Genomic DNA, 12,673 nt, shown 5'->3' on the forward strand with positions numbered 1-12,673 from the left:
TCATTGCAATCAACTGCAGAAAGACCGTGCTTGCACTGTCTTTCCTGCTGGTTTGCAGGGTTTTGTCTAAAAACGGGCTTAGCATAGCATTGCTAGTGTCGCACGATTGTGCTTAAGACAGTCATTCAACACTGAGGCAACAGTCGTCTCCTGTCTATGAGACTTTAGGGACCAGCATGATGTGGTGCACAGTTGTGCTTCAAATGTTGATGAAACCAGTGCTAGAAGCTACCAATCGCTTTGGCCATATATGTTTTGCTTTTAGTCCTTGAACACCAACCAACCTACCCCTGTTAGAGCCTAGTGGCACCCAGTTTGGGAACAACTGCTATAATGTCGCTATTGCTTACATAAATGACTGTTGTTGAACAGACAATAGTCTCTACCAAGACCAATATCTAAAATGTTGCAAGAAAAAACAGCAGTACTTCTTCCCATTGCAGACCTAACCACTGCATAACATAACTTTTTCAGATAATTGGTGCATTACAAATGGCTGCAGTTGTATGTAGCGTATTTTTAATATATGGGCAAATACTCTGATACCCCTTTAGATTGCACCTATAGCCTGGGTTGTTGCCGGGTCTAACTGTGGTGTGAAAGCACCAAACTGATCAACTTGAGTTAAAAGGAGGGTTAAACCAGCCACCTTGTGTATAATGGGCAGTCCGGGTTTAGTGTGATGAGTGAGTGCTGGTATCAAAATCCTGGTCCGACCCGGTTTGGCAATCTGAAAGTGGTATGAGTGACCAAATTATTATTGCCACCAGGGAATGTTATGCAGAAGTAGATTTTCTGTAGATAATATTTAGCTATGATTTCTGAATCTGTAGAAGAATGGTGAATGTATGCAGAGACTAATGACGTGAATCCCTAATTAAACAATGCAATCTGGTAGAGTTTGGAATAATTGTGGGCTCTTGCAGCAGCGTTGTGGCCATTGGCAATATGGCTGCACAGTAGAAATTGAGTGACTGTTGTTAAATTTACACAGTGGACCAAAGCCCGGATCTAAGCACAAGGCCTGTAGTCCTAAATGGTCAAATAATTGTCCCAAGAATATGTCCATGTTTTTCAGTATTGGCTGATGTCGCATGGCATTTCTTCTACATACTGGGTTCACCTCTTTCACTTCCTTCCAAACAGCCCAGCCATCTGATAGCCGCCATCTACAGACTCAACAATCTAATCTTATTTCGAAAGTATAATTATTTGGGCGACATGCTGGGATTTTGGCCAGTGGCCTAAAATAAAGCCTTCCAAATAATCACTACCACTCGTAATGCCTTTTTGCCTTTTTTAAATATTTAATAGAGGAGTAATGGGAATGCAGAATAATGATGCGACAACGGGTTTAGTAAACCTGATATTATGTAGTGTAGTACAAGAAGGCTGTCTGAGGCAACCTATATCTATGGGACATTGTTTGGCTGCTAAGTAGATACATCTAACAATCGGGAAAGTATGGGGATGGGGAGAAATGGTAAAAACGTTTGTTATGCACTTTACCGGTGACTACAACGCATCTTTTTGTTCCCCCTTGTGATTCACATGTTTTAGATTATCAAGGATCAAACTCCAACCTTCACTAATCTTCGCGCACGTTGAAGGCAAAACACAAGACCACCTCACATAAGCAAACTATTATATATGTTAAAGTGCTTTAATTTCGCATTTAATTGTTTTTTAGAAGTTAATGAACAAGAAAAAAAGACAAGAAATATACAAAAAAACTGCATTGAAACAAACCTTAGTGGTAAGGAGAAAATGTTTGTGGTATTGCTGGTTGTGTGTTTTTTCTCCCCCCCCCCCACCCCCCCACACACTTTAATCTAGATAGGCCTGTCAAATGTTAGCAAAAATCTTGTTTCAATTGTTTTTAAAATGGTAGATTTATTTTATATTGATTTACTTGTGGTTTTTATTTGTTAGTGTATGTGTGTGTATATTCTGGAGAATAAACAAAATGCTATATTTGAGGCTTGTTCATTAGCGATAATGCCCAACTTCTGCTCATCTATTTTAATCTACACAACCATCTCTTCCCCATTGTTCCATTGAAGCTGTATGTTTAATTGCACCAGCTGTGTACATGCCTCCTCCTTTGAGTGCCTGCAGTCAATCAATAATATATGCAGCATGTGACTGCGTTGTAGGGAAGCAGTTCTTTATGGGAATATCATTGAATATTTATCAACTCGGCTCCTGAGGTGACTCGCTTACTAAACTTGTCATCTCCAAAACCGTTCCACATACACAGTGTCTATCAGAACTGGGAAGCAGGCCTGAGCCTGCCCTCATTTCCAGGAAGCTGATTATCTGAGCCATGTTAAGCTGCCCGCCTGACCGTAATGGGGCTTCTACACTTAATTAAGACATGCGCTATTAGGCTGCCTGTATAGCATCTGGTCACTGAGCTGTAACGCTTGTGAAAACCTGACAAGCTATTAGCTGTTTCATGGCATTAAATCTGTCGATGGTGAATAATAAGGTTATGGTTTCTTATAATCGCACCCAGCAAGATGTTTGCAGACTTTTTTTTTTAAACTTGTGTAATATTACATTACAGCTAGTTTGATATTTTCTTTAATGGAGAAATGAAACTTTGTTTCTAGATTCCTCTGCAGTGATAACCATTAGAGATGTGTGGGTCTGGGTTTTCAGGATCTTATTGGCTATCCAAAACACGTGACCGCTGACAGCCAATTGAAAAAAATCCACACTCGTGATAATTTGGCAATAAGAACCGAGTAAATCTGAACCAGCACATCTCTAAAATGTATGGTTTCTTCAGTTTGTCATTAATTTGTTATTTAGAACTATTTTGTCACCTTTTGTTTGTACTTTTCTCTATTTAAATGTAAACCGGAGAATACCATATGTTATCTAGAGGTTCTTAGAGAATGTACCCTAGGAATGGCTCTTTAAGGTTTCTTTTAAACCCTTTAATAATCTCAATGACAGCATTGGGTTTAGGCCAGTGTTTTAGGTGTAAAGCTGGGCACATGTTGGATAACACCGCAAATAATGCAATGTCGTCAATTCTTTCCCTTGAACTGGCTGTTTTCCACCACAAACGATATTGCAAGCAATATAATTCAGTAACCACATTCTGTCAATGACCATAGTCAGGATTTTATGGCATGTACAGATGACAGAGTGGGATGATACAGACTCGCGGGAGTGTGTATCCTAAACGATGCACTCCGTAATACACTAAACAATATTCACCAAAATATTATCATTGTGCATCTAGTATAAAAAAAAAAATTCTAATATGTACCCAGCTTTAATAAACCTTTAACACCCTATCAGGCACCCTATCAGGCAGTAGATAACATGTCAGCAAAATGAAGGACTAGGCAAGATCTTGTATGACATTATATGCTTACCACAGAGGCGTAACTATAGCACCGCAGCCCCCGCGGGGGGGGCGCTGTGCATGTGTGGGTGCCGGGGGGCTGTGGTGCTATAGTTAGCCCCCTCCCATCCGCCAATCCGCCGCCCGCCAATCCGCCGCCCGCAGCCTTACCTGACTTCACTGGTCCCGTCCCGGCTCCCTTGCTGGCTTCATTCTTCTGCTAGTGAGACGTACCACAATAAAATGTCCGCCCCATATAGCAGACCGTTCCCTGAAAGTGTCTGCTGTATGGGGGCGGACATTTTGTGTTGGTCCGTCTCACTAGCAGAAGAATGAAGCCAGCAAGGGAGCCGGGACGGGACCAGCAAGACAGGTAAGGCTGCGGGTGGGGGGCGCCCCCCATTAACGGCGGGGGGGGGGGGGGGGGGTGTGTGTGGCCAATTCATAGTTACGCCACTGGCTTACCATGTAGACTGTATCTGTTTTCCCCCCCTCTTTTAAAGTTCTGTAGCCTAATTCAGTTAATTTTTCCATAAGGGCTTATCGTCAAATATAACAAACTATTTTATGTACACATTTCTTTCATAGGTTGTACTGCTGTCGGTCTGTAGATGACATACTTTTATATGTCTCCCTAGGTAAACGTAAAGCACTGAAGTTGAATTTTGCTAATCCGGCCTTCAAATCCACAGCAAAATTCACACTGAACCCCACTATTCAACCTGCACACCTGTAAGTACTCACATCCAAGATTTTTTATCAAATTGTAAAGGACAATATCCTACTGTAGAAAGACGTTGATCCCCTAATTTTATGTGTGCATGCTGTACCCCCCCCCCCCCCCCCCCCCAGCATGTATGTAAGGAACACCATGCTGTCAAGACACCATTTGGTATCATGCACTTTGTATATGTAGAAAATGGTGTTTGTGTGATTTAAACTACCTGATGGTCTTTAAAATGCTCTTCCATAATCTAGGATTTTAGGTAGTATTCTTGAAATACTTTTATTTGAATATTTACATTATGTCATTACCCCTCTCTTGTCATCTTCCTACTTAGGATGCAGAAAACAGACCCAATTAGGAACCTCGAGACATCCTACCAAAAACAGGAGGTGCGGTTGCCTTGTGCAAAGACGTACAGCTCTAATGAGCAGGCTACAAAAAACAGACTGTAAGTTTTTAATTTTGGATGGGAATTTTGGTTTTGGATATATTAAAAGCTTATGTTCTTTCCCAACAATGCAGGCAGACCTTTTGCGAATGAATTAGGTACTGCATTATCTAAATAATTCTTCAGGTCATAACGCTGTGCTGAATGCGTTAACCCTCGATGAAGGATGTCTGTCATGGTTCCGGAAATACCTTCTGCCTATCTGTTATTGACCAGTCATGTGTGGTGCGATAACTGCTTTTGTTTAACTTGAAACCAGCAATAAATTTGATCAGTTGAGATTTAGAACATGGAGCACGCAGAGTCCCAGAATTGTATTAAGGGAATATTAATCCTTGGCTTTTAGATGTTTTATCGCTAACAGCAAAGACTCTTCTGGGAATATTGGATACACTAATGACTGTTAATTGGGTAAAATCCTTTAACCGATCTACAGTTAACTATTTTAGCATTCTTACATTTGTAAGTGGTATGGATTGTTACAGCAGTGTTAACTCGTCAGCTGCTAAACTTGCATTTTCTTTTCTGCGTATCAGTATGTATGTGTGGGTATATATTATTATTATTTTTTTTTTAGGGGAGAGCAATGCAGAAGCTTGTCCATTGGAGCCTTAATACATTTTCTTGTACATTTCAGTTTAATGTATAAAGCTGTGTTTGTTATCAAGCTGAATGTACAGTTGACAGAGGATATCACTAACGACCCACAGGATCATGCATCGTTAATGATAGTGCTTATACACTACTAGACAATATACACAAAATTTTGACTGGTCTGTATCGTGCATATCCTTTAAAATATACTGCGTACGCAGCTTAACTCTGTGACACTCTGAAACTGTCACATGCTTCAACATCCTCACTAACCCAAGCGTTGCCTCACACGGATGTTGTAATGGTTAGCATTGCTACCTCACAGCGTTAAGGTCATGGGTTCGGTTCCCACCATGGGCCTAACTGTGTGGAGTTTGTATATTCTTCCTGTGCTTGCATCGGTTCCCTCTGGATGCTCCTGCCACAATCCAAAACTATACTGGTAGGTTAATTGTCTCCCTAGAATGAATGTGTGTGCGTACACGTGATGGGGAATATACATTGTAAGCTCCATTGGGACAGGGACTGTTGTGAATGTTCATATACAATATTCTCTGTAAAGCACTGTGGAATATGTTTGTGCTATATAAATAACTTATACCCCTTTCACATTGCAAATGCTGGGTCACACCCAGGACTTGGACACGAGTCCGTCCCGGGAGCGATCCAGTGTTTGGGAGGTGAAGCTCCTCTCAGTGACCTGGCAAGATGGGTTGCTGATTTAACACTGAGGCGGAGTGGCTACGCATCATCGGGGGGCGAGGGGTGGGAGGCAGGGAATTGGAGCTGACCCTGCCTCCTCCCTATAGTGTAAACGTGACCCAGGTCGCTTGACCTATATTGCCTGTTTACACTGCCCAGCAACCTGGGTCCGACCCATGTAAAACCCTTCTTTTAACCTGGGTCGGAATGCCAGGTTGCTGGACCCTGGTTTGTCCTTTGGCGCTTTCACACCGCACAGAGATCCGAATGGACCCGGGTTATTTGTGCGGTGTGATAGAGTATCAAGAAATAATAATTGCGCCCCCCCCATAAATTTAAGCAAAGAAAGTAAAGCTGAACTGTAATTGTAACCCAACCTGCTGTTTGTTTCTTTACAGAGAGAGATTACGAACACACAGCATTGAATCATCAGGAAAATTAAAGCTTTCTCCAGAACAGCACTGGGACTTCACAGCTGAGGACCTTAAGGATCTTGGTGAAATTGGGAGAGGTGCATATGGCTCTGTCAATAAAATGATTCATAATCCAAGTGGGCAAATCATGGCCGTCAAGGTGGGTTTTATTTATTTACTATTATTTTATAAGCCATCTTGCATGGTGGATTCTTTGAATTCATATTGAGAGTTTTACCATGCACAGAAAGTAGCCATTTTTGCGTTTTCTGATTCAGGCATATGCCTGCCAGATCTGTCTGTCCGGGAAAAGGACTTTTTGTGCAGGAACTGGGGGGTAACTGTGTGATCGCACAGAAATATTCTGTGTGGTGGTAATGTAGCTTGAGTTTCATAAAAGAGCGTTCTTGTCTGTATCTGGATTACTGATAGCTAGGACATTTTTTAACCTCCTTTTTATAGAAAGCATTAGTTCAGCATAGGCAAAGATGCAACTGTGTGGCATTTGTATTTTTCTCCCTGTGCTTGTATGGGTTACCGCCAGATGCTCCAGTTTCCTCGCGCAATACCAAAATATACTGGTAGGTTAATTGGCTCATGTTAAATAAAAAACCACTGTGTTGCGTGTATGTAGATGGGCCAAGTGATTACTATCTGCCATCAAATTCTATGTTTCTATGTAGTGTACCTTTTTACAAACAAGGGAATTCCTCTTGTAATATTTTTTTCTGTTTTTCCTACCCGCAGAGGATTCGCTCCACAGTGGACGAGAAGGAACAGAAACAGCTCCTAATGGATCTTGATGTAGTAATGAGGAGCAGCGACTGCCCATATATTGTTCAGTTTTATGGGGCACTATTCAGAGAGGTGCGTTCAGGGGCCCAGTCTTCACTTTAGGTTGTATAGCATAATTCGAAGTTACTCAAAGGGATTGGTAGTGGTAGGAATTGGCACCGTTAAGCAGATCCCTCATACAAGACTAATTGGACCTGGTGTCGCTTACTGCGCATAAAAATGCAATGTAAAGACCCAATCCGAGGTATATGGCTTTTGTTATTGCCATATTTGGCAGGTCAATTTCCTGTGATCTCAGTTATGTCACTTTAAAAAAAAAAAATATATATGTTTTTAGGACTTCTACTCTAATATATGATGACCCCAGCATTCTGAAGCTGTTGTTCAATCAAGGGTCTTTTATTTGTGAAACAATCTATGATTTCTGCAGTGCAATTATGCATACACAATCTTCCTATCAATCCAATATGTTAGAACTGATTCATGTGCCAGTGATCTATAGATAAATATAGTGATGTTCTCCCATTTGTCAGTGTATTGTTTTCTATGGCTGTATGTACCAGAGGCGTGACTCCCAGGGGCAATGGAGACTCCTGCCTCTGGGATCTAAGCCGTGAAGAGTTACTAGCTGGTATACAGTGGGATCCAAGTTTGACTGTAGCTCTCCCAATGGAGCTTTCTGGCGCACTCCCTGTTGCTGCACAGTTGATCAGTCCTACAGGCAACTGGGATGAATGTTTGCCTCTGGTACTGTATGTATTGCTTGTTCAGTAGATGGGAGACACATGCTGAATACCAATGTCCTCTTTCTCCATTCCAGGGTGATTGCTGGATCTGCATGGAGCTCATGGCTACCTCGTTTGACAAATTTTACAAATATGTATATAGTTCATTAGACGATGTTATTCCAGAGGAGATTTTAGGAAAAATAACTTTAGCTGTGAGTAATATATTGTCTTGAATACTTTCTGCACCTATGTAATTAAATTTCTTTTATTCCACTGACTTCTCGTGGGGATGCTACCAGCTAGGTTCTAGATGACTTTACAACTTGTTTATCGTAAATACTGTATTCAGTTAGTATAATTCACTTGATCCAATGACTCTTCCAGCATCACGGCATACTGTCTGCCTTTTATTCTAAAAGCCAATAGTTTTTACCTTGCTAGAAGGGGGAGGGGTGTAGATGTATGGGGATGCTCCAACCTGCTGCACAAGGAGGACAGCCTGTCCTGATCACAGCAGACATTGGGGCACCCATCATATCTAGAGCAGAGTAAAGGAATATGTTTGCAAGTATCCTTAATCTCCAAGAACTCCACTAAATCTGTAGTATTTCATTAAAATGTTGTGCTGAATTGGTGTTTTTGGTGTAGCACCATATCTCCAGAAGGATATAAATACATAAAGTGGTACATGGCCTACATCACAAAATGTACCAGGAAAGACTAAAACAAATCTATGTGTCTTTTGGAGCTGAGAAGAGAAAGAGGGGGACATGATAGAAACTTTCATATAGGGTTTTAACCAGGTCCAGGAGGGAACATTCTTCAAATGAAGGGATGTATAAGAACACAAGGGCATGCACTGACACTGGATGGAGATAGGTTCGGGGGTAATCCGGGAAAAATGACTTCACAGAAAGGGTAGTGGACAAGAAGATTAGCCTCCCATCAGAGGTGGTAGATGCTAAGACAGTAGAACAATGTAAACATGCATGGGGTAGACACAAGGATACCCTTACAAAGAAATAAGGATCAAATCGGGTTTGATATAAAAATATGGTTAAAAAAGGGGCAGATTTGATGGGGGAATGGGTTTTCATCTGCCATCAAATTTTATGTTTCTATGTAACTCGTCTCTCCCTCTTCCTCTCCCAGACTGTGAAAGCATTGAACCACTTAAAAGAAAACTTGAAAATAATTCACAGAGGTGAGACAAGCGTTTAATGCATTTCAGGGTGAACGGATCTTATCGTGAACTGCCAGTTTAACCTGTGGACAGATTATGTGGCTAATGAAATTAAAGACATTGTGACTACCCTTATTTCATATAGTCTGTTTTTACATAACGGTACATACATTTACTTTTTATGTCAGATTTATCTTGTATATAAGAGAACCTAGAAACAAAAAGTTGAAGTAAGTTTTCCTATAGGAGCAGTTCTAAACCAAAATAGCTGAATATGCAATAGATAGAGCACCTTTATCTGCCATAATCACAAATCACAGGTATAAACATTAGATCAACCAATACACTTGTGTTATAAACTCTCTACTAATATACTGTAGCAACATGTAATTTAATTGCATAAAAGGGCACATGGAAAGTAGACACTGTAAAAGTTAATATTGTAATTTACATTTTAGGGAACCACTACCTTGTTCAAATGTCCACTGTTGTGAAATGCTGTAGGTTACATTATACATGTCTCATACATGAGCTTCTGTGTGTAAAACATGTAGTAACCCTACTCACATTGGCATTTTAGCATGTAAAAGGCATTTCATTGTTGCAGGGTAATAGATCCTGCAATGATCATGCTTTAGTCCAGGGGTTCTCAAACTATTTTGCTCCGGGACCCCATCAGAACATAAAAATAATTACAGAACCCCAGCAAGTTACTGCAGAAGGTCATCACATCACATGTGTAGTCAGCAGATGGCACATACAGATGGGGCAGGTCCCATCTTGGCAGGGGATGGCGATGGCGAGAAGGGGACGCGTGCGCACGAGAGGCGCGCACGTCCCCTTCCGACGGCGCTTCCAGACGCTCCCCCGGGTCACCGCCACCTGCCCGCACCAACCCTGTCCATCTCCCTGAGGCAGAGACGGCCAGGGCTCCCATCGCCGACGCGCGCGTCTCAGTCAGATGGTGAGGCAGGCCGCTGGCGGATCGCCGGGCGCTGACGTTCTGGCGATTCGCCAGCAAGGAAGAGGCCTGCCCCATCCGTACATGGCAGCATTGTGGAGGCACAAAATTAAGTGAGGAGTCTGCAGTAACAGACAATTCAACAGATTTATCAGACTCTTTGAATCACTGACTGAGATTAGAAAAGTCATCAGCCTGATGGTCAGTAACATGGAGTCGCGACCCCATGCAGAGAAGGTTGAGACCCACTTTGGGGTCAGGACCCACAGTTTGAGAACCGCTGCTTTAGTCATATGAGTGAAGCTGAGAGGTGGTGAAACTAATTTCTTGTGCCAGGGTTTTTGGCACCCCTGCAAACTACAAAATTTGTGCCCTACCTACAATACTTTTATAAAGCGTTAGTGGTCTCACAATAGTACATCCAATTCAAATAATGTAATATAGTAGTAGTGCCTCTTATTCACATTATGACACACATTAGTGCCCCTTATTTAAGTTACCGTATACAGTTGTACTCTTTATACATGTATGCCACACAGTATTAATGCTTACACACATAATCCAAACAGCAGTAGTACCAGTTACACATATCTGTCTCTGTCCCACCAGCAGCTTCATCCCCTCTTTTCTTCATTTAAGCAGTGGTGATGGCATGACCTCACATATGACATGGGAGAAAAGGGAGCCACTCGGACCGGATTTTCTGTTGAAATTATTGTGCATGGCTGTAGTGGAGGTGAAACGCAGTTCCTCCTGCCTTGAGAGGTGTTGAAACTCAGTTCCACCCTGTCCCCTACTTTAACCCCAGGTTGTAGGATAATATAACCCTCAATGATCATTCTTTAGTCCTATGTGTAAAGCTGAGTGAAGAGGAAGGCTGCGCCTTGGACTCTTCCCATTGTTAACATGTACATCTTGCACGTGGGTATGCGTGGGTTTATTAATGTTGGGGAACACTGCAAGTTTGCCCATCTTCATACCTTGTAGCACCTTTTTTAAATATTTAGCAAATCCAAAATATTTAAGCCTAGGACACAGATGAGAGATAACGGGCACATTGGTCCATCTGCATCGCTAGGTTTTCATTTGCAGAGTAGAAATGTTTGTGATGGAGGGTCGTGTGCAGAGGGTGTAATATGCCTGCACTGTCACAGCAGAGAAAATTAGGTTTTCCTCTACAGAGGCCACTTACAAGTGACCCCAATAAATGGAATTGAAAATTATAATCACTCATTTACTGTATTACAGACATCAAACCTTCAAATATTCTTCTGGACAGAAATGGGAATATTAAACTATGCGACTTTGGAATTAGCGGACAGCTCGTGGATTCCATTGCCAAGACCAGAGATGCAGGGTGCCGGCCGTACATGGCAGTAAGTCCACTCGTCACCACTTTCTGTGAATTAAGCTTATGCCTCGTGATTGTGATCTGAGGCATTAAAACAAACTGATGGGCTAATTTTATTAAGCTTGTTGAAGTGATAAATTGTCTTTTTTTTGATTGGCCAGTGATAAACAGACCCTTTACCACTTCACCCCCCCCCCCCCCCCCCCCCCAAGTGATGTCTGTCATATGTCGTACCACTAGACCACACCCATAGCATATCCTAGTGTGAGAGGGTATCACACTCTGGTACTAGTGGGGGGGATATATAAATGGCATCTCTATTAAATATTAAATTGTGAGCGCTGCAAGTAGTGTTGTCTGTACTATCATAAAACTAGGGAATGCCTTATATTGCAAGGATGATTTATATGGTCCACCCATGTTAGGTTGACATGCGTTGGGTCGACCACTGAAGGACGACATGGCTTAAATTAACAAATTAATTAGGTCGACATGGCTAAGGTCGTTAGTCAAAAGGTCGACATGAGTATCTCACAGGTTTTTTGGGAGCCGACCGGTGGTATTTCATGCCCTACCATCTACTAGGGAGTGGAGGGAGAATATAATGGGGTGCGGAGCGCAGCGAGCCATGCAAGAGGGCGCGGTACATTTTGACGTTGTCCATGACAACATCTGGGACAAAAACGTGAACAACTCATGTTGACCTTTTTGACTGACCTAGCCATTATGGACCTAAAGCTTCTGGAGACCTATCAACCCAGTCGACCTTAGCCATGTCAACCTAATGCATTGTTGACCTAATATGGGTTGACCCATACCATTTTATACATGATTTAATAGAAATATGGAGGGATTAAATGCAAAGAGGAATTACTGTCTAATTTTCAACAGTAGCCAGTCAAAATGAACTGTATAGGCAGGCAGATTGCTGAAATTTTGATATATATGATATATGTCTGGCCCTCCAATATTGGATAAACCTTGTAGCTGACCTGGTGCCCTCCAGTATGAGCCTGCTGGTCCTGTTATATGGGAATGATTCAGGCGGCACTCACGGGTTCAATAAACAGCGTAGTGATTTAATCAAGATCCAACATGTTTCGGGCGTCTTGGCCCGTCCTCAGGGAACAATTGTTCCCTGAGGACGGGCCAAGATGCCCGAAACATATATTAATATAATATATGAGGCTGGATTAAAGTAATGCCTCCATGGCTAGAAGTTTTAATTTTTTTATTTTTTTTGTGAACGCATTTAAACACTTTTTATTTTTTTTGTACATAACTCAGTGTTTCCTTAATATAATGTACTATTCACTTTTCAAAGTAGAACCATCCCTTTCCATGCATGTGTGCCAACTATTGACAAGTCGGGCAAACCCATTGGAGAAGAAAGCTGGTGGTTGTTGTCGA

The 12,673-nt window shown here is 41.9% G+C and overlaps 1 protein-coding gene across 4 annotated transcripts in view; it reads left to right on the forward strand.

Moving 5' to 3' along the window:
- MAP2K4 (mitogen-activated protein kinase kinase 4) overlaps positions 1–12,673 on the forward strand; it is a 59,166-nt gene that overhangs the window by 29,869 nt on the left and 16,624 nt on the right. For 2 of the 4 annotated variants that reach the window (XM_083148310.1, XM_083148308.1), the window contains 8 exons: positions 1,691–1,756; positions 4,000–4,093; positions 4,423–4,536; positions 6,231–6,405; positions 6,993–7,112; positions 7,861–7,980; positions 8,921–8,972; positions 11,161–11,288. In XM_083148310.1, the coding sequence (XP_083004436.1) occupies positions 1,691–1,756; positions 4,000–4,093; positions 4,423–4,536; positions 6,231–6,405; positions 6,993–7,112; positions 7,861–7,980; positions 8,921–8,972; positions 11,161–11,288 (869 nt within the window). The remainder of the gene's footprint in view (positions 1–1,690; positions 1,757–3,999; positions 4,094–4,422; positions 4,537–6,230; positions 6,406–6,992; positions 7,113–7,860; positions 7,981–8,920; positions 8,973–11,160; positions 11,289–12,673) is intronic. The other 2 variants (XM_083148311.1, XM_083148312.1) reach the window with 1 other exon arrangement.

Source organism: Crinia signifera, chromosome 6, assembly GCF_055691185.1.
Source record: "Crinia signifera chromosome 6, ASM5569118v1, whole genome shotgun sequence".
Taxonomy (NCBI): Eukaryota; Metazoa; Chordata; class Amphibia; order Anura; family Myobatrachidae; genus Crinia; species Crinia signifera.